The sequence below is a fragment of the Candida parapsilosis genome, contig 005806 (assembly GCF_000182765.1).
Source record: "Candida parapsilosis strain CDC317 annotated contig 005806".
NCBI classification, from domain to species: Eukaryota; Fungi; Ascomycota; class Pichiomycetes; order Serinales; family Debaryomycetaceae; genus Lodderomyces; species Lodderomyces parapsilosis.
The window spans coordinates 339209-360430 of NW_023503279.1; the positions used below are offsets into that span (position 1 = coordinate 339209).

The following is a 21222-nucleotide window of genomic DNA, read 5'->3' on the forward strand; positions in this document are numbered from 1 at the left end:
AATTTATCTCATTCTCATTACACTGTACTGGAGAATATATACACTTTGTAAATTTTTACATGTATCCTGATTGAAATTATCTACTACAACTACTACTATCGAACTCATACTCACCACCATACAATCATTACACTCATCCAACAACTCCACATTTTCACATAGTCAACTTTTTCAACTTTTTTTTTTTTTTTCACACTAAAATTTTTTTTTTCTATCTTCCTTTGTGTCCCCAAACATGTTAGATAAAGAAGAAACTAAAGCTCAAGAACAGCAGGCCTTGACTACTGCTGGTGCCGGTGCCGTATCTCCCAACCGGTCCAAAGATGAGGAGATGGGACGCGTTGCCGTAGATGAAGATGAAAAATATTTTGAAGACTCTACTTCACTGGAGTTTGATATGGTTGATTTAGAAGCCAATGATGAGATTTTGCACGCCAAAATGAAGTTGATTAACGATGCCATTGATGAGATTGGATTCACACCATACCACTTGAAGTTGTTTTTTTTGAACGGTATGGGATATTGGACTGATAACCAGTTGAATTTCTTGGAAAGTACTGTTCGTCAGTTTATCAATTATCAATTTGGGTACAAGTTCCCAGTCACTGCTGAAACTTATGCTGGTGGTATGATTTTGGGAGCTTTGGTTTGGGGATTTGGTGCTGATTTAATTGGAAGAAAATTGGCTTTTAATTTATCCCTTTTGTTAAGTGCCATCTTTGCCATTATGGCGGGTATGATGGGTAATATGGCTAGTTATGCTTTGTTTGTCTTGTTGTCAGCTTTTGCCGCCGGTGGAAATTTGGTTCTAGATACTTGTGTGTTTCTTGAATTTTTACCTCATAAAGATCAATGGTTATTGACATTTTTTGCATTGTTTTGGGGTATTGGTCAAACCATTGCTACTGCCTTGGGGTATGCCTTTTTGCCCAACAACACTTGTGATTCAGCTGATTATTGTCCAAGCCATATTAATAGAGGTTGGAGGTATGTCTGGTATACTAATGGGTCGATTGTTTTGGCAATGGCCATATTGCGTGTGACTGTTATTAGATTGAAGGAGACACCCAAGTTTCTTGTTGCCAATAATCGTGATGCCGAAGCCGTTGCGGTCTTACAACTGATTGCTGCCAAATACAACCGTCCATGTTCATTGACTTTGGAGCAATTGTTAGAATGTGGCGAAATCAAGAGTAATTCTGATTATAGAAACAACTTCAATTTCAAAGGTATTTTTCAACTCATGTTCAAGCACATGAAGATACTATTTGCCACTTCCAAAGCAACAAGATCAACGATTTTACTATTTATTTCATGGGCTTTCCTTGGCATTTCGTATCCACTTTATTCATCATTTTTGCCTCAATATTTAGCTACTAGAGGTGCTAATATATCAGCATCAACTACTAGCGGTGTTTATCGTGATAATTTAATTGCCAATGCTTGTTCTGTTGGTGGACCAATTGTAGCTGGTCTCATGTTGAAATTCATTCCTAAATTGGGAAGAAGAGAAGTAATGTTTATTGGTGGTATTGCCACTATGGCGCTTTTGTTTGGGTATACTCAAGTTAGAACTAGATCGCAAAATGTTGGATTCACTTCTAGTGTCTATGTGGCATTGTACATTTACTATGGTGTTATTTACGCTTACACTCCCGAAGTTATGCCTAGTGCTGCCAGAGCAACCGGTAATTGTTTATGTCTTTTCGCAACAAGAATATGTACTGCCATGGTTCCCATTATTGCTTATTATTCAGACACATCTTCAGCAGTGCCTATCTGGATCTGTGGTGCTTTTGTCGGTGTCATTGGTATCATTGCGTTGTTTTTACCGTTTGAGCCAACCAAGCAAAGAGTTGTTTAAAGAGAGGACACACTCACACCACATATACACTCACACATACGTTTGGTTTGTTCTATTCTTTATTCTTTTGCATCAAAAAATTATTTGCATTAAAAAAAAAAGGACAGAAATAGAAGTCAATCATTCAACATGTTGATTCGTTCATTTCAATTTCGTTTAAGCAACAACTTGACACAACTATTATGCTTGTCGGTCAGTTGTTAATTTTTCTCTTGGGTACGTTTGAAGTACTTTTTATACTTTAAGTTTTTAAATAATAAAACATCTCAACATGACAAACGGATAATGTAGATATGAGGCATTAGCAATTGCCCCTCCGATAAAGTTTATCTTTGATTAGCTGTAGAAGTTAGGAACTACGATCCATGTGAGAGGGGCTTTTGAAAAAGAAAAAATAAAATAAAAAACAATCACACTTTCTTCTTTTGCATTTTGACAGATTTGTGCGTGGGCCTCTACCCTCTTCCAATTTGTGCCTTCCCCTCAAAAGCACTTTTTTGCTTTTGATTTGTAAAATTTGTAAACGCCGCGCGTATCTTACCCACTTTTACGGAAAAAAACAAAAGCAAACAGATTTTTTTGTGTAGACGCCGTGAAATTGATAAAACGCGACGCACGTGGGGAGAGTCCCATTTCGATTCCAGTAATCACTCACGCGAGTTAGAAGAATTTGTTGTTGTATTACTACAATTCATGAAGCCACCACTGTGGCTGCCCACATTTGTGGCACTTGTGCCATTGGTTATGAGACAAAAGATGCTCAAGGATGCCAAAAACGTGGGCCCTTTATTTGCAACAATTTAATTTTAGATATTTTCATGGGACATAATTATTATTACTTAAAACGGCAACTACTCTCGTTCAATATTGAAATCAAGATATAACCTTTTTCACATATCCTGGTGGCTTATTGTTTTTACTTTGTCACAAGAGTTTGTTCATTTGTAAGACAATTGTATATATATGCATCTATCTATCAAAAATAAGATGGGAAATCCCAATGAATCCAAAATTTAATTTACATATTAACTACTACAGATCCAAACTATATCCGTGTGGTACCCCTTGCAGTTACCGCTTTTACCACAAACTATTTCTTTCCTCCATTTATTTATTTGAGGGTACACCTCTTGCCAAGCTGATATCACAACCATGTCAGATATAGAGAAACAACCACAAGCACCAATCACTCCCAGACTGTCACTTGAGTCCGCCACGTTGAATGATGATAATGAAATTTACCATTTGAAAGATGAAGTGTTATCGAAAAAGATAAAGTTGATTAATGATGCCATTGATGAAATTGGATTCACACCATACCATTTGAAATTGTTCTTTTTAAACGGTATGGGATACTGGACTGATACGCAATTGACATACTTGGAGAGCTCAGTACGTACATTTATCAATTATCAATTTGGTTTCAAGTTCCCCGTGAGTAACGAAATGTTGGCGGCAGGATTATTATTTGGAGCTTTATTTTGGGGGTTCTCTGCTGACTTAATTGGAAGAAAAGTGGCATTTAATATCTCATTGTTGTTGAGTGGGTTGTTTACAATCATCACCGGAACAATGTCATCAATGGCCAGTTATTGTATATTTGTGTTTTTGAGTTGTTTTGCTGCTGGTGGTAATTTAGTATTGGACACATGCGTGTTTCTTGAATACTTGCCACACAAGAATCAATGGTTGTTGACTTTCTTTGCATTCTTCTGGGGAATTGGTCAAGTGATTGCCGTTGCTTTGGCATTTGCATTCTTGCCCAACAACTCGTGTGAATCGGCAGATTATTGTCCATCGCATATCAATCGTGGATGGAGATATGTCTACTATACTAATGGGTCAATTGTGTTGTTTATGTCGATTTTAAGATTAACGGTGGTAAATTTAAAAGAAACACCCAAGTTCCTTGTATCAAATAATAGAGATGCAGAGGCTGTGGAAATATTGCATAATATTGCCACAAAGTATAATCGCAAATGTTCCTTAACCTTGGAGAAATTGGAACTGTTGGGATCAATTGAGGTCAATGATGATTTTAGAAAACATATTGATTGGAAAGGATTGTTTGGATTGATGAAACACCACATTACCATCTTGTTCAGTAACAAAAAGATGGCAAGATCAACAGTATTGGTATTTCTTTCGTGGTTCTTACTAGGCATATCCTATCCCTTATACTCGAGCTTCTTGCCACAATATTTGGCAACCAGAGGGGCAAATATCTCGGCATCAACAACCCATGGAGTTTACCGAGACAATTTGATTTCAAACACAGTTTCGATGGGCGGACCTTTAATCGCTGGTGCTTTGTTGTATTTCTTCCCCATTATTGGAAGAAGAGGTGTCTTGTTTATTGGAGGTGTCACCTCAATGGCGTTCTTGTACGGATACACGCAAATCAAAACTAGGCCGCAAAATGTTGCACTTTCATCGATTTCGTATGCAACTATATATATCTACTACGCAGCACTATATGCATACACTCCTGAAGTTATGCCTAGTGCAGCAAGAGGTACCGGGAATGCATTGGCAATTGCATGTACAAGAGTAGGCGCGGTTATAGTACCCTTGATTGCATACTATTCAGATACATCCAGTGCAGCACCTATATGGATATGTGGTACTTTTGTTGGTGTTGTTGGGTTTCTCGCATTGTTGTTTCCATTTGAGCCAAGTAAAACTAGAGTCGCTTGAAGGGTTTAAAACTCTCAGTTGATTCACCAATCCCACCCTAGTCGGTTTTTATTGCGCTTTCAAGCAGTACATTCTGACAGGGTACAATTCTTTTGGTAATCCCTTTTGTACATCACTAGCAATCAATTTCAATCCTGCTTTAATAAACAATTCTCTAAATTTTTTGTCTGTTCTGGTAACTGAACTATCTGTTTCATCAAATATGTCTTCTATTGGTGCAATGTTTTCCTTAACTATAATAGTTCCATTGTCAATTAATGCACTACGGCATGTTTTCCAAAACTCAACTAATACATCATCGGGCAATTGACCAACACACCATTGGCACCAAATCAACCAATATTTTTTATCAGGCACCCATTCTTGCATACCAATATCGTAAATCTGTCCTAATTTCCCCAGTAGCTCAACCTGTTGCAATTCAACAGGCATTTGTTCCACAAACGGTCTAACAGGTTCGAGCAAGTCAACTTTATCACTAACCTTCCAAAGGAGATCGCGGGTTATTCTTCCAATTCCAGCACCCATATCAATAGTGTATTTAAGCTGGTCACCACTATTCATTCGAGATGATAATTTGCGCAAGAATGTGAGCGATCCTACGATATCAACTTTTGGCACTGGCGTTTGTTCCCCAAACCCTCCTAATACTCCATCGACTGAAGGTGGCACTGAGGACCAGTATGTAATGGCATCATCATAATTGATCTGTGAGTCTGGAATGACATTGCTGTCAGTTTCTATATCGTCGGTATACTGCTTGACTGGCATGTGGTTGGTGCTTGACTGTATTCAAAATTCAAATGAGATGAGATGAGATGAGATAGAACCGGATTCTCTAAAATTTTGTGTCGTACAAAAGTTGTCAAAAGGATCAAAGGGACTGCGCAATTACGAATCGACTGCAAACGCAATACGGAGCGAGGGAATATTTCATTACCAGACAAAGTTCATTGATAATATGACACAGGGGGTCACAGATACATCTCTGCTTACTTAGATTAACAAGGCCGAGAGTGGGTTGTCTGAGATCCACCTTAGTCGATACCAGAGAACCGAAATTGTAGCCAATCATCTCTCTGTCCCTGCTAAGTTCATGCCGTTGCTGTCCTCCTGGGCCATTCCATATCATTCTCTCTACCCAGAACCCTTATGCCAATGAATTCAACTCTGCATAATAGAGAGTCTTTTGACTTGCCTGTTTAGTACATAAATAATTTGCTCATAAACGTACACAAAACCAGATTAAACCAGTGTCGTAAAAAAATTCTGTAGCATAGAATAAATCGTCTCACGAAAACTTATGCCAAACAGACTTCAAAAGGACTAGGCCCAGCCATGAACAGCAGAGGTAGTCAGATATAGTATCAAAATAGAATAGCTCAGCAATGATATTGATAAACGATGTCAAATACTCTTGTATGGAGTGTATACGAGGTCATAGGTCGTCCACATGCAAACATCACGATAGACCACTACTACAAGTTAGATCTAAAGGAAGACCAGGAGTTTATGCCAATGGTAATCCCAACCATAGAGTGGCTGTATTTGCTGAAGAAATTGCCACACCAACGGATGACACGGACTCAGAAGATAAGGGTACCACTTCAACCCCTCCATTGACTCCAAGATCATGTAAATCCCAACCTATAGTCATACTAAAAGCCTCGTCAAAGCAAGTGATAGACTTGACCAATGGGGAGATCATAGGTCCTTATGATGAATCAAAAACCACCAAAAGCACAGTTGAAAAGGCACCACCACAACAACCAATTATCAATGACGAAAGCTTTATAATATCATCAGGTTGCTGTGCTCCAAAAGTATCAAAACGTTCAGGGTGTGGATGTTGTGGAAACAAAAAGAAGGATGTAAACAAGTCGAAGATACTACAGACGTACATTGAAAAGAGGCTCAATAAGGATGTCGTTATACCTCCCAAGCAGGTGAAATTTATTTCAGAATCGCCACACCAAAAATCAAATGACAATGGAGTCGACCGTAATGGAGCACCCGTATTTGAGGTTGTTCCAATATCATCTTGTTCCATACCTGGTACATGTTGTTGTGGAAGTGACTGTAAGTGCGCTGGATGCGTGGTTCATGGCAATGCCACCGAAGTTACTACAAACCCGCCATTACTCCCATCTCAGTCTAGCGGAGTACCTATAGATAGTTTTTCAAAGTCCGACACCCTCGTATTCAATTCGTTGCCAAATACTGATATAATTCCTAAGGCTTTACCTATTGAACTGAATCAGCCGCAACCGATGCTCAACCAGCCGCAATTTGATTTTGCCACACAGCCATCACCTGGCGCTTGTCTCTGCCCGCCAGACGCGTGTGATTGCACCAATTGTGAGGTACATGGTATAATCGATGGTCACAAGTTGGATGAATACTTTGTTGATCAAGAAAAGTTGATGAATGCTCTAGTTTCGGACTTTGATTTCAACACGCTCATGCTATTGGACAACAAAGCTCCTGAAATCAAGCCAGAATCCACTTCTACTGCCACAACGTCTACAAGTTGTTGTGACGACACGTACGGGATAAACAAACTACAATACCCACAGATGCAATCACAAACCAATGGCCATTGGTCCCTGCAGCAAGATTTTTTTCCCAACCACATCGAGACGAGTACAAAACCTCAAGCCACTACTACTCTGAAAGGCTGCTGCTCCAACCGTAACCAATGGTGAGGTGTCTTCAAATAGTGTATATAGATTTAGAATGTTGAAGCAGTATAGATGTATCTTTCACGTGACCCATGCTCTCGCTATTATTTGTTCTGGTTGAAAAAAAAAGGAAGAAAAATTCCTATTGATCACAACGTCAGGGAAGGATCATCAAACCTACTTCAATTAAAAGCGTAGCGCGACAATCTACATTATAAAATATGGAGGAGGCTAGTGATATTTCATACTACATCGGTCAAGATGGAGTTGAGGCTTCAAGAGTGTTGGATGTGCCTTTGGAGGAAGGAGATGTTGTTTCCATTAATTTAGCAAATATCGATGAACAAGATCCTAGCGAAATTGTCCTGTTTTTAGTTGAAACCAAGAGTGGGAAACATTATTGGATTATTATGGCTCGGGCATATGCCAAATTAGGCAAATTAGAGGAAGCTGCCAAAATCATCCAGTCAGCTTTGGATTCAAATATTTTTGGCAGTGAAGATATCAAAACCCTCCAGTCGTTTTTAGTATGGTTGCATTTCAAGTACGCTTCTTTGGGAATTGACAAGGTTGATCATTTGGTAGAAGCAGGCACTGGGATCGCTGATTTGGCAACAAGAATACACAATGATACACAGAGTTCTCCAGTCAATAGCACAAGCACCTTGTTGTCACAAGCGGTATTGTCTTTGTTTCAGGGCAATGATGAAGAGGCATTAAAGATCTTTGATAAGATATTGAAGAGGGATCAGAATAACACGTTTGCTTTGTTGGGCAAAGCACAGGCTATGCTAAACAAATCGAAAAGTTATGGAAATGCGTTGAAGTTGTATCAACAAGTTTTGGTATTGAACCCAACCACGACACCAGACCCAAGATTGGGTATAGGTTTGTGTTGTTGGTTCTTGAATGATGAGAAAATGGCAATTCAGGCATGGGAGCGAGCACTTGAACTAGATCCAAACAATTTGAAAGCAAGGATATACTTGAACTTGGCTCATTTCCATCGTGCATTCAACAATTCTTGGAGTGATGAAGAGTTTGTTAGTAACTATAAACAATGTTTGAGTGAATTGTCAATCATTCACAAGAGTAATGTTAGCGATTCGACTGTATTGTTGGTTCTCGCATCGTACTATTTTTCCAAAAATAACTTTGAGACGGTTGAAAAATTGTTGAGAAAAGTTGTGAAAGATATAACTGGGGATGACAATTTGAGTAAGCTTATTACATATTCGAAAGCTTCAAAATATGAACTCAATGTGTTGTCTGAATGTGGTACATGGTTGGGAAGAATCAAATTTTCAGAAGGCGATTTCATTCAGGCAGCAAAGTATTTCCAAGAAGCAATCAAGCTCAACGATTTAAACATAGTAGCTAAATTGGGATTGGGTCAATCGCAATACAATCGTGGATCAATTGATGAAGCGGCATTGACATTTGAATCCATTTTGCGCAGTAATGCGAATTGCTTGGAAGCAAATTATTCACTTGGTATCATTTACGCCAAACAAAGTTCAAAGAAGAAGAAAGAGCTCGCTATTCAAGCGTTGGAACGATATATCAAACTTTCCAATAACAGAGGGATATCAGCTAGTAAAAATGACGCTGATTTTTTGTTGAACAAAGAACCAGTTGCTTTGAATGCATATTTGACATTGAGCAATTTATACGAAAACACTGATTTAATGCAAGCACTTTTGTACTTGAACAAGGCTGTTGAAGCAAGAAAGCAAATTGGAAAGGATGTACCATTGGAAATCTACAACAATATAGGTGTCTTTCAGTTTACAAAACAGAATTTTAAAGGCGCTTTGGAAAATTTCCAAATAGCTATTGACAAATTGGATGGTGCTGAGTTCTTAAGTCCTGATGGTGATGTGTTGGTGGATTTACCAAATGATTTGAAAGTCACTTTGACTTTCAACTCGGCCAGAACAAAGGAGCTCTCGAATGAAAAAGACGCTTTAGACATGTATCAATCGTTATTATCGGAGTGCCCCAACTACTTTTCTGCCAAATTGCGTATTTTGTTCTTGTCATGTATACTGGAAGATGGGTTAACACCAAAGGAAATTCAATCTGAAATTGATGAGTTGTTGAAGTTAAATGCTTCTGATATGGAAGTTAGATCATTTTATGGGTGGTTTGCCAAAAATTTTGGAAAGAAGTTGGGCTTGAAGCCAGATGCAGATACTGCCTTTCAAAAAGAGACTCTTGTTGAATACGATAAACACGATTGTTATGCTTTAATTTCATTAGCCAACATTTATTGCATTTTAGCTAGAGATTTGAAGGGGTCAAGTGTGGCGGAAAAGAAGAGGACATACTATGTGAGGGCAACTGAATTGTATACCAAGGTTTTAACGGTTGATAGAAAAAATGTGTATGCAGCACAAGGGTTGGCTATAGTTTACATTGAAAACAAGGAATCCACTAAAGGATTAGACATTTTGAGAAAAATTAGAGATTCATTGAATGATATCTCGGTATACTTGAACCTTGGACATGTTTTATGTGATGTGAAACAGTATGGAAAGGCTATTGAGAACTACGAACTTGCCTTGACGAGATACACTGATGGTAAAGATGTTCAAATTTTGACATTTTTGGGTAGAGCTTGGACACTTCGAGGTATCAGTGAGCAGAGTCTAAATTTTTTCAAAACTGCTTTGGACTATACTAAACGGGCATTCAACTTGACAAGAGGGTCGAAATCAGCCTTACTTTTCAATATCTCATACATTCAATTCCAAATTGCCGATTTTATCACCAAGCAACCAGTTCAAAAAAGACAACCACAGGATATAAGTGATGCCATTACTGGATTAAGTGAAGCTATTGAAACTTTGATACAGTTATCATCCGACGAGGAAAAACATCCACCATACCCAAAAGATGAACTACGTGGTAGGGCCAATTTAGGTTCAAGCACATTACTCAACAGACTCACCAATGCTCTTGATGAAACTAAGGAGGATATTGCAGAAATTGAACAAAGACTTGAGACAGCAAAACAATTGAGAGAAAAGGAAAAAGAAGCCGAGCTTCAAAAGGAACAAGAGAGAATCAGTGCCATGAAAGAGAAAGAGGCAGAATTGGCCAAACAAAGAGCAGTCCTACAAGAACAAGCGCAACAATGGGCCGAAGAATCCAGAATAGATGTCACGGCGAACGAGGAAGAAGAGAATGATGACAAATTGTTTGAACAGGAGCTAGAAGGTGAGGCTAAGAAAAAAGGTAAAGGTTCAAAGGGCAAAGGTAAAGGTAAATCAAAGAAGGGCAAAGGTGCTAAAAAGGTTGTTTCAGATAGCGAAGACGAGGAAGAAGAAGCTGACTTTTCTGATGTTGATAAATCAAAATCGAATGGTAAGAGACAACGGGTATCCAATGAGGAGGATGACGAGGACGAAGATAAACCAGTGTCAAATGGCTCCAAGAGGAAGAAAACGCAACATTTGTCGAATGAGTTTATCAAGGACAGTGATGAGGAATTGGAGGATGATGATCTTTTCGGTGATGACAAAGAGGGCGAAGATGATGATGAGAATGGTGACGAAAACGGTGATGAGATGGGTGAAGAAAACGGTGATAACGAATAGAGAAGATTTCACTAAACTTGTTGTAGTATTAATATACATTATTTCTCAGCATAACACGTAAAACTCGTAAAACTTTACTCCTTTAACCATTGTCTCATTAGCTTATTACTGTCACTAGTGTCTCTAAACAATTTTTTTTCAAATTCATCCAAAGTGTAAATAAACTCAGTATTGAAATGTTTTGAATGAATATTGCTTGCATAGTTGTTGATTTCAAAACTTCGCTCTTTTATCATCTCCATAGCTTGCTCAATCAATTTCGGTTCATAAAACAATTTGCCCCATTTGATAATCATGGAATAATATTGTGACGATAATTTATGCAAGTCGAGCGATTTGGCATCAGTTTTAATAGCATTTAGGACCTTATCGTTGATGAAGTCGGGATCGATCAATGAAATAAACGAAGTTGAGTCGGAGGAGGAATGTACATCTAGCACCGCAAGGATTTGTGCTAGCCAGAATGGTAGTTCGAGTTTGGTTCCCTTTTGAATTGGCTTTCCGGGATTACCTTCGAGGTAGCCCAAACCAGGAATAGTGTGGTTGAATTGGCAGGGTAGTTTCTCCGCATCAGCTAGAATATCGTCAATATCGTAATATGACATTGTGGACTAGGCGATTGAAAGGTTGGTGATGGTGGACTTTTGTTTTGGGTTTAACTTTTTCTAAGACGCGTTAACTATTGCAGGAAATGATGTAATTATTGTACCAAATACCACCACAAGCGCGGAAGTTGGGAATTATCGTCACAATCACGAGATTGTCTATTGAGGTTTAAGCTACGGTTATAAGTTGTTATTAGCCAACCTGGTTGAAACGCAACGACTGACCAAGTCTTCACAAGCATGTGTGTCATGACCACTATTTTTGCGACAATGATTTCAAGACAGCATATCGTGATTTTTGTACCACCAATTCAATTATCTTTTGCTTCTCCACTGTCTTATTCATTAATCATCTCATCTCGAAACTACTATTGAACTATGTGGCAATAATGGCCAAGACATCACAACCCACTAACTGTGAACAAGAAGGAAACGATATATTCCCAAATGAGCACACACAACCACCCCAAGAGTCGTCTCCTTTGTTGCAGCAACAGCAACAAGAACTGCAACCGCAACCCCAACCCCACGTGAGAGAATTGGACACCAATGTTGACCAAAATAGTATCAACACAACAAGCACCACTACGAGCCAATGCAGTTCCCGATCTAATGAGCTAACTCCACTACTAAGTGCAACTGAAATACCTCAACACTCATTTCTACGAAAAATCTTTGATCCTAATTGGCTCCATGTTGCATTCGTTGCTGTCATCATCTTGATTGGGTTAACTGTAATTACGTTCAACAATATACAAGCAGTGGTTAATCAAGCCATTGATTTACAAGTGTACAATGCTACATTTGCTAATTTCACAAGCAAGGGAGTCAATGTACATGTACAAGGTTCAGTAGAAATGAAGTATCATTTGATGCACACCAATTTTATTCAAATTGCCATGATTAAGCTTGGTGCTTTTGTGCTAGGATCATTGAAACTTTCACTGTTGAAGCCGGTTCAATTGCATACACAATTGATTGACGTGAAAAGTCCATTTCTTTATTTGGCTGATACAAATCCACCACCAATTACAGTATATGTTGGTAATAGAGCCAAGACTGAGTTGAACTTTTTAACGGAGTGTACATTTGGTAACACAGATTTTTTGGATTTTCTCAAATACTACTATCAATTAAGTGGTGATGATATAAATTTGAGGGTCAAGATACTTGCTAAAGAGGTTAACGTACAGACCTTGAGATTGATCAACTTGAAATTGCACAATGTTGAAGTGAGCGATTATTTGACAATAAACAAGGCTGATTTAAAAAAAGGATTAAAAATTAACAACTTTGGTGTTACTTCGCCTGGTGCGAATATCATAAACTTATCAGCGCAAATGGAGGTACAAAATCAATGGGGGGTGTTCTCTTTGGATATTCCGCCTTTACAATGGGACTTGCTGTTCAGAGATTGTAACTCGGACTTGGCCAAAGTGGGAACGTGGCGGACTTTACCAATCAGTATTGAAAGAGGTGACGATGCAATTATGGTGAATGTTGAAGGGGTTGTTGAAGATGTCCCACAACAACTAATGGATGAATGCAAGGGTCTGATAAGTCCCATCAATGCATTGATTGAGCGATATCTAAAGGAAGAGCCAATCACGTTTCACCTACATTTGAGTGAAGATCAAAGAGTGGGTGATGTATGGCATGATTTGCGCTGGATACTCGATATATTGAAACGTATGCCTCCGGCAGAATTGGCTATTACGTTGCCGAGACCGCATCTCGTGTCCGAGAATATCAGTATTGGTTTCTGTGACTTGAGCATGAATTACACTGATCCCGGGCCAACGGTTATTGCAAAACAGGACAATCATACAGTTGCAGGAAACGTGAAAAGTCATTGCTCTATAGAAGCTATCAATCCAGCACCTTTCCAAGTTGATGTTGATAAATTGAGATTCAATGTCAGCGTGGGGTCGAGTGATGAAACCTTGATACAAGCATGGTCACGAGATTTTGTGTATTTTCAAACAACGCAGATGAAGCATCATGTTCACGCTGATGTAAATATTTCTAACTTGGGTGTCGAGGTGCACAATCCAGTGTATGTTGGTAAAGTTGTCAACTCTATAATAGCCAAAAAGCAATGTGTGACTATGAATGATGTTTATGTGAATATTAGTTTGGCAGATATGGATGTAGCCTTGCCCATAGTTGGAAATACAACATTGCAACAATTGGAGATTCCATTTGTCAAATTTCCAGAAGCATTTGCTATATTGCAAAGTGTGAGTGGTGTTCAATTTGATTCCATTGTGCCTCAACTAGATGTCGCGGTTGAGGAAGTTTATTTTTTGCGATCTAATGAGCAAGAAGTTGAATTTCAAGTTTTGACATCACTTTACAATCCATTTAATATATCATTGGAAATCCCCAAGCTACATGACCAGGAGATTTTGGTTGCTTTTGGTCAAAACAAAACTAACTTTGGTCATGCTAGCTTGAGACAAGTTTCTCTAACCAAGCTTGAACGATCAAAATTGGAAATGAATGTCAAGTTCAACTATGAGACATATTCTGACAAGTTATTTTTGCAAGATTTCATCAGTGTTTATGTATCGTCATTCACTAAAAACTTGACAATCGACTTGACAAACAATTCAGTGTTGGCGAATCCAGGATTAAATGCATTTATGAATCAAATCAAGATCAAAGATGTTACTATGCCCAATGTAACTTTTCTCATTCCTGAATACAACAACAGAGACATTATTGTAAACAAACAGCTAGCAAGACAGGATGCTGGAGCATTCATCATTGAAACAACCATCCATGTATTTACATCAGAGCTTGAATTGAAAATCTACAATCCCATCTCCAATGCCGAAGTAAGATTGGAAATTTTCCAAGCATTTGCTAAACATGAGGATATAGTATTGGGTTACGTGAGTCGACGTGAAGTTATCGATTTACAACCTGGGTTTTATGTCACTCCTCGAATCCCCATAAAGATTGAAAATGGTGCTGCATCAGATATTTTAAAACGCGCTTTGAATGGAGATCTCGGCATTGATGTCATGGCTGATGTTAATGTTGGGTTTGGATTATTTGAGTTGCGATTGATTTACAAGGGGAAGCAGTTAGTGTCAAAGATTAGATTATAAGGAGAGGGCAAGATGCAGACTAAGTTTATTCGTATGTAGAGTGTATTTTATTTTTGATTTAATGAGCATTACGTGGGTATGTATTTATAGGTTTGTGGCTGCAAAAAAAATCCCCCGTTGTTTGGTGATACCATTTTTTTAGAATTACCTTTTGCACAACTTACCTAACTAATTACCTGATTGTAATGTAAAATTAAAGATAGGATGTGCGACAGAAAAAATGACCTATATTAAGATAAAATATTTCAAACGCTCCGAAACACTTGCAGGTAATTCGGGCTCGTGGAATAGGTCATTTGGTTCATTTTATCAGTCAGATTCTATTTTATAACCAATAGGAAACTAAGTGTCTTGCCTTTCAATTCGGATATCGAATCAGCTGACAAAGTTGTGTCGGAGTGCAAAATTACGCGCCCGACTGTTACTGTAAACTTCCTGTCGAATAAGACGTGTTTTCCAGAGTGTGAAAGGAAATCTCGGCTCTTTATAACTTCCTCACCACCATTTGCAAGTTTAGACTCAAGAGACTCTTTGATTGGTCTGAAAAGAGGGAACTGAAAGAATCAAAACAGGAAAGATTTCAATGGGCACTCGAACATAAGGATAAACTTGACTTTGAAAAAAAAAAAAAAACTGTGTTTTCATTGATGAAGCTGGTTTTAATATTAGTATGACACGGGATTACAAATGGTCGAAAAAACCAACCAAGCACTTAAGGAAATCAAGTATTGACACTTGACGCCGCAGTCATCCATAAATGTCGCGATCTCGAGCCATTGGTAGCATTGAGTGGGATGGATCTAATGTTTTTGCCTCGGTATTCACCGGGAATGAACCCAATTAAAGAGTTTGTGTGCTAATCCAAAGTTAAGCGGTCAAAGTTAGCTAGAAAAAAGAACAATTAACGTCAAGGGTAAGAAAAGTTACAGAAAAATCACCCTTCAAGAGCTCTAATTGCAAAACCAATGAATAAGAAAGAACACTACTTTTAACCTGAGCAAATTCCTCGTGGTTGCAAAATAATTCGAAAAATGTAAAATTAGAAAAGAATAAAATGTAGAGAAACTTCAAATCGAATTCATGACTTGTTTCTGTTTGGTGCTTTCGTGGTTGTCATCTTTTAGTTCAATAACGTCAGGGTCTTTAATCAAGATAAATATACGTAGAATAGTTCTAGGTAACCTATATATGGGTTTGGAATAATTATGTCGCACAGGCAATGAATGAAAAAAATAAAAATAAAAATAAAAATAAAAATAAAAATAAAAAGACCGGTACTCGTATGTTCCGGTAGCGCCCATGGATCTAGACTGTTTATGAAAAGATTCCTTTTTTTAAATTTTTTTTCATGGGCAGTGTCCGCCATCAAATCTATTTATAGTGCATTTTTTTTTTTCCACCTCCCGACCGCAGTAGTAAATGTTTCAAGCGATTGTGCATATTGTAATATTGTAATATTATTTTGTTGTTAATTACCTAATTAGGACATACATGCAATCAAAAGAGAATAATTTTGCACACGTACACGACTCAAGTAAAGAGAGAACAGAAAGAAAGAAAATAAAAAAAGAGATCCCTTCTGCAGTACTTTACCCTAATAAATCTAGTAGAACAGAAAGAAAGAAAAAAAAAAATCAAAACAAACAAAAAAGAGTGCTGCTTAATATACAGGAATAGAACAATATTGTTGAATGGTGAGATTCATAGAGAAAAAAAAAAAAATAAAATAAAAACAATTGACCGACCCGTTTCTTTGACATTCCTGATCAGTATTCACAAACCATTCGTTGCACACACCAATTAGTCTTTGATACCCACTCACCCACCCACTTACCATCGCTTGAATCCCATACATATACACATCTACACCATGGCTACATTCACTAAAGTTTCCACTTTTCTCGCAATCATTGCTTCATTGCAACAATTGACAGTTGCTACACCACCAGCTTGTTTATTAGCTTGTGTTGCTCAAGTTCAAAAATCATCATCTCAATGTTCAGGATTGAATGATTTGGCATGTATCTGTTCCAATGAAGGTGACGATGTCAAGTCTTGTTTAGACAATATTTGTCCAAATGGTGATGCTGATACTGCTAAAAAGGCATTTGAAAGTTCATGTTCTGGACACACTGATGATGATTCTAGCTCTAGCAGCTCATCTTCTCAAGAGTCTTCTTCTACTCAAGAGTCCTCCTCTTCTTCTTCTGAGGCTCCATCAAGCTCCAGTGAGGTTGAATCTTCATCAAGTGAAGAAGAACAATCATCATCAGAAGCCGCTCCATCCGGATCATCAACTGTTGAAGCTGAATCTACATCTGAAGCTGCTCCATCATCATCTACTCAAGAATCTGAACCATCTGCATCCGAAACTGCCGGTAACAACAACGGTGGCGGTGCTGGTGAAGAAGGACAAGAATCTTCAACTTCACAAGAGCAACAACCATCATCATCCACTTTGGAAACTTCATCAGTTGCTGAAGAAACTACTTCATCATCCGAAGTACCATCTGTTTCAACTCAAACTGAAGGTTCTGGTGCCAACAAGGTTGGTTTGGGAGCTTTGGTTGGTTTAGTTGGTGCTGCTTTATTGTAAGTGGAGACACATGGTGTATTTTTTGTTTTTTTTTCGATTAAAGATAGGGAAGTGAAAAGAAGTTTGGAAGTTACCTTTCTTTGTCGAATTCGTTTTGTTTGATTTTCTATTGATGTGTAGTGCTTGCAATGTGCTGCTGCATTCGTTCAACTTTTGATTGTGTTTTTTTTTAAGTAGAGTTTTATATAGTGAAATACTAATATTTAAAAGTTCAATCGAGTTGTAGTTTCTTTATTGATGGGTCTAGGTAAATCTACAAAACATTGCACTGTACTCCACTTTCTGAGTCTATATTTTATTCTGTTAAAATTCGTTTCACATGTTCATATACTACAAAAGTGATACATGTAGCAGGAACAACCCTAACAATATTTGCACTTAAACCTTTATAAAATGCACGTAGTCCACCTTCATTGAAGTACAAGTTACGAGTGACTTGCAATATAGTTGTACTTGATTGATGACTATTTTGTAATCGTGATTTGATAACTTGGGTTGGATACATCACCAATGTGCTTATAATCTTTGATAGTGCTGATGTATACAAGTATTGTGTTGTTGATAAATGAGAAGCCACGACACCATTGCCATCACCCCCTTCAAGTGCGCCAAAATCCAGTTTTTGACCACTTGACACCAATCTATTCTTAAAGATATAATTTTTCAAATGGTCATAAATTGTAATTTGCAAACTTGCTTGGAAAACTTGAAACATACTCGGTATAGACCCTTTCCAAAAACTAGTTACACCTTCATTACGAACCATGGTTCGTATTCCATCGGAAATTGACTTGTATGCACCAGCTTCATTTGTGGATTTGGCAATTATTCTCGTCTTGAGCACCCAAATCGGGTTGGTCAATATTGAAGTCAAGATCCCTGCCATTGAAGAACTAGCAAAATAATTTATTGTCAAGTTCAGGGTATGGATGTGATTCTTGAATTCAGCATAAAGGGCGAAATAACAACCCCATGCTGATATATTTCCAATCAAATTCGGGGTGATTCCGCGATAATATTGAATTAAATAGTTGACACCGACGGATTTGCGTAAAAAAGAAGCTCCTCTTGGGTTACGTTGTTGTTGTTTCTGTGCTTGATATCTCGCATCGTGGTTGATTTGCCGGATGATGTATAATACTGATTGGAATGGCTTGCTGCTAGTAGTACCATTGTGGTGTGCAGCAGTATTGGATAATTGAAGTCGTATCTTGATGATATCGAGGGGATGAGTTATAATTGTCGTTGCAAACCCAGCACATAGTCCTGCTATCGATTCAACTTGTCTTGATGAGAATCGAGGAGCGGTAGAAGTTTGCTTAGCGTGATGGTTTGTTGTAGCATCCTGTTTATTCATTTATAAAAGTGGATACACTTCTGGGTGCATGTGGGTAAATCTAATCTGTGGTGGGGGGGGGGGGAGTGATGGGTTGCAAAGGACTCATTATTTTTTTTTTTTTTTTTTTTTTTTTTTAGGATTTTGTCATCACTGCGAATCTGGCGATAATTGATAGATAACTACAAGTTATATGTCCCACAAGATCAAGAAAAGGGAACCAAGCATCAGCGACGCACGGTTGATTGATAGCTAGAGAATGCTACTTTTAAATTTTCAATTGTTTTTATTTATATGTATGTACAAGATCAAAAACAAATAAACTCTCACGACAAATACTCGCCAACCTCATACTATCCATCTCTCCACTCAAGAAGATGTGTCTTTGTTACCTGTTATAACAGATTCTAGTCGCTTCATATCCACCACCTTTATTTCTTTTGTTACAAAGTCAAAGGCGTTGAAAGGTTAATAATCCAAAATTTCACTCATCTATGCTACGCTTCAACTTTTCATCCCCTTAAGCGGATGGAAAAGGAGATAATAGGTTCAAGATCGATGGTTTGTTTGGTGAAGCAGCCCAACCCAAGTACAATACAAATGGAATGAAACCATAATGAGCAATGGTCTTTGAATAATCCAAAAGTTTCACAATTCTTTCTTTGGATTCATCGGATAATGTTAATTGGTATTGATTTTTTCTTGATGGGGTAGATTCAGCAGCCATGGTTGATATATGTATAGGTTTGTGTTGTGTTGTGTTGTGTTGTGCTGTGTAGTAATTGCTAATCTGTTTTCTATTTTGATTAGAGAGCTATTGACGAAAATCGTTTGAAAAGATTTTTCCTTTTTTTTTTTTTTTATTTTTTGCTTTTTGCCAAATGATCTCGATTGGGTCACTTAACACGACCATTGGGTTATTGTTGCAAAATGTTGCAGATTTGATAAGCTAGTGTGTAGAGATACGAAATTGGTGGGTGTTGGCCGATGGGAGAAGAGAAGCTGTTTGCACTAGTACAAAAGTCCACACTGAGAATGTAGTGTAATTGCACTGTCTTTAAGTGTACAAAGAGTGTGTATAGGTGATTTTTCGTTGCTTCAAAGACATAAATATGGTTGCATCCTCTCTCTTCAATCCTCTTTATAAGGGTAGTAATGTAGCTGCTATATTTTATCCCTCCATGTTGGCTGTTTATAAAAGTTGAGCGAAAAATGTTAATTTTTTGCTTGAATATCTCCCCAAAAATCAAAATACTATATCTATAATCACAAGGGGAAATGAGTAGAGGTAGAGATATACTTTTCTCTTTTGAGTCATACCTCTTTGGGTTCTGGTCAAGTACATTTGCACTTACTTACACTAATAGCATTATACAAATTGGTGTTATTTCGACGCTCATCTTCTCATCTTTAATTCAATGCAATACCGTGAAATTAAAATTGCAATTATTTAATAAGTTTGACCCTGTCCGACTTATTGTAGAAGTAGTTGCCAATCACAAGTAGAGAGAGAGAGAGAGAGGGAGTGTTAGTGTATGTGTGTGTGTATGTGTGTGTGTTAGTGTGTGTGTTTAGTTGATTGGTTGGTTGCAAATTGACTACTATTTTATGTTTTTTGAATTGGGGTGATATGTAAGTTAAAAAAAAAACAGGGTGGTGACGTCACTTTGTGTAAGACAAAAAACCAACAGAGAAAGTTTTGCACTAAAAATTGTACTCAATACAAAAGATTTCTTTAGAGATAGAGATAGAGATAGAGATGTAGTGTACCCATATGTGAATGGTTGTATTTTTTATCTAATACATCCATTTAGTGTATATTGTACTTTGATAGCAGCATGGCGATGTAACCCTTCTCGCATTCCATCTCTAAGAGATTGTTTATTGTGTATTGGTGTGTATTGAGGAGTTTATATATTTTTAGTACTCCACTCCCTTCATACACACAGTTTCATCATACAAAAGCAGAATGAGAAAAAAACAACAACAACGGAAAAAAAAAAAAAAAAAAGAGACATTTAAGGAGAGATATTGAGAGAGAGAGAGAGAGAGAGAGAGAGATTAACACATACATACAATACATACAATACATACAGTACATACCATAGACCAAATAGAAAAAAAAAACAACACAACACAACACACACCAATACCCACCATTACAGAGAAGAATCAACTACACCACACACTCTACTACTCTATCATCATCATCGTCATCATCATAAATTATCGGTAATACATTAAACGTCCACTTGCACTACAACACAAGAGATCAAACGACGTAATAATTTCCTCACCCTACTCATCACTTTTTACAGCCCCTTGTTTATCCTTTTACTAGACAACAAGCATTCACCACTCACACACCTTTTTATACTCAATATCTAACGTATCCCCCCCACCCTCCCCATAGCTAAACGTTTCCAAAATTAGTCCACCAATCAAAAAAGCAAGATTAGCTGCTTCAACAACATCATCATCTTCACCGACATCGCCACACCAATCTTCAAGAACAACTTCACCTATAGAGAGTACCTTTTCAACAAATTTGAATCTAAACTCTCCAATATCTCCTAAATCATCTTCATCACAACAACTGAACCTGTTGAATAACAACAGCATTGTTCCTGAAACTATACCCGAGGCAGCTACTGAATCAGAATCCAATACTTATAACTACTACAACATCAACACCAACGACAACAACAATATTAACAATATTAAC

General features: G+C 37.7%; 10 protein-coding genes across 10 annotated transcripts; 6 read left to right on the top strand and 4 right to left on the bottom strand. All coding sequences in view use genetic code 12, as the record gives it.

Moving 5' to 3' along the window:
* Positions 1–235: 235 nt before the first annotated feature.
* CPAR2_301470 (uncharacterized protein) lies at positions 236–1864 on the top strand (the record flags this gene model as incomplete). The annotated part of the gene is made up of 1 exon (XM_036807506.1): positions 236–1864. One exon carries the CDS (start codon positions 236–238, stop codon positions 1862–1864), a length of 1629 nt encoding a protein of 542 aa, XP_036664336.1.
* A 1152-nt stretch (positions 1865–3016) lies between these two features.
* Positions 3017–4561, top strand: CPAR2_301480 (uncharacterized protein; the record flags this gene model as incomplete). Its single annotated transcript, XM_036807507.1, has 1 exon — positions 3017–4561. One exon carries the CDS (start codon positions 3017–3019, stop codon positions 4559–4561), a length of 1545 nt encoding a protein of 514 aa, XP_036664337.1.
* Positions 4562–4609: 48 nt separating this feature from the next.
* Positions 4610–5332, bottom strand: CPAR2_301490 (N-terminal protein methyltransferase; the record flags this gene model as incomplete). Its single annotated transcript, XM_036807508.1, has 1 exon — positions 4610–5332. One exon carries the CDS (start codon positions 5330–5332, stop codon positions 4610–4612), a length of 723 nt encoding a protein of 240 aa, XP_036664338.1.
* A 617-nt stretch (positions 5333–5949) lies between these two features.
* MAC1 (Mac1p) lies at positions 5950–7266 on the top strand (the record flags this gene model as incomplete). Its single annotated transcript, XM_036807509.1, has 1 exon — positions 5950–7266. One exon carries the CDS (start codon positions 5950–5952, stop codon positions 7264–7266), a length of 1317 nt encoding a protein of 438 aa, XP_036664339.1.
* Positions 7267–7463: 197 nt separating this feature from the next.
* Positions 7464–10844, top strand: CPAR2_301510 (uncharacterized protein; the record flags this gene model as incomplete). The annotated part of the gene is made up of 1 exon (XM_036807510.1): positions 7464–10844. The coding sequence occupies one exon, from the start codon at positions 7464–7466 to the stop codon at positions 10842–10844; it is 3381 nt and encodes a 1126-aa protein (XP_036664340.1).
* A 74-nt stretch (positions 10845–10918) lies between these two features.
* Positions 10919–11449, bottom strand: PSF3 (DNA replication protein; the record flags this gene model as incomplete). Its single annotated transcript, XM_036807511.1, has 1 exon — positions 10919–11449. One exon carries the CDS (start codon positions 11447–11449, stop codon positions 10919–10921), a length of 531 nt encoding a protein of 176 aa, XP_036664341.1.
* A 389-nt stretch (positions 11450–11838) lies between these two features.
* CPAR2_301530 (uncharacterized protein) lies at positions 11839–14565 on the top strand (the record flags this gene model as incomplete). Its single annotated transcript, XM_036807513.1, has 1 exon — positions 11839–14565. The coding sequence occupies one exon, from the start codon at positions 11839–11841 to the stop codon at positions 14563–14565; it is 2727 nt and encodes a 908-aa protein (XP_036664342.1).
* Positions 14566–16435: 1870 nt separating this feature from the next.
* Positions 16436–17161, top strand: SSR1 (Ssr1p; the record flags this gene model as incomplete). The annotated part of the gene is made up of 1 exon (XM_036807514.1): positions 16436–17161. The coding sequence occupies one exon, from the start codon at positions 16436–16438 to the stop codon at positions 17159–17161; it is 726 nt and encodes a 241-aa protein (XP_036664343.1).
* A 295-nt stretch (positions 17162–17456) lies between these two features.
* On the bottom strand, positions 17457–18518 carry CPAR2_301550 (flavin adenine dinucleotide transporter; the record flags this gene model as incomplete). Its single annotated transcript, XM_036807515.1, has 1 exon — positions 17457–18518. One exon carries the CDS (start codon positions 18516–18518, stop codon positions 17457–17459), a length of 1062 nt encoding a protein of 353 aa, XP_036664344.1.
* A 499-nt stretch (positions 18519–19017) lies between these two features.
* TOM7 (Tom7p) lies at positions 19018–19224 on the bottom strand (the record flags this gene model as incomplete). The annotated part of the gene is made up of 1 exon (XM_036807516.1): positions 19018–19224. One exon carries the CDS (start codon positions 19222–19224, stop codon positions 19018–19020), a length of 207 nt encoding a protein of 68 aa, XP_036664345.1.
* Between the last annotated feature and the right edge of the window lie 1998 nt (positions 19225–21222).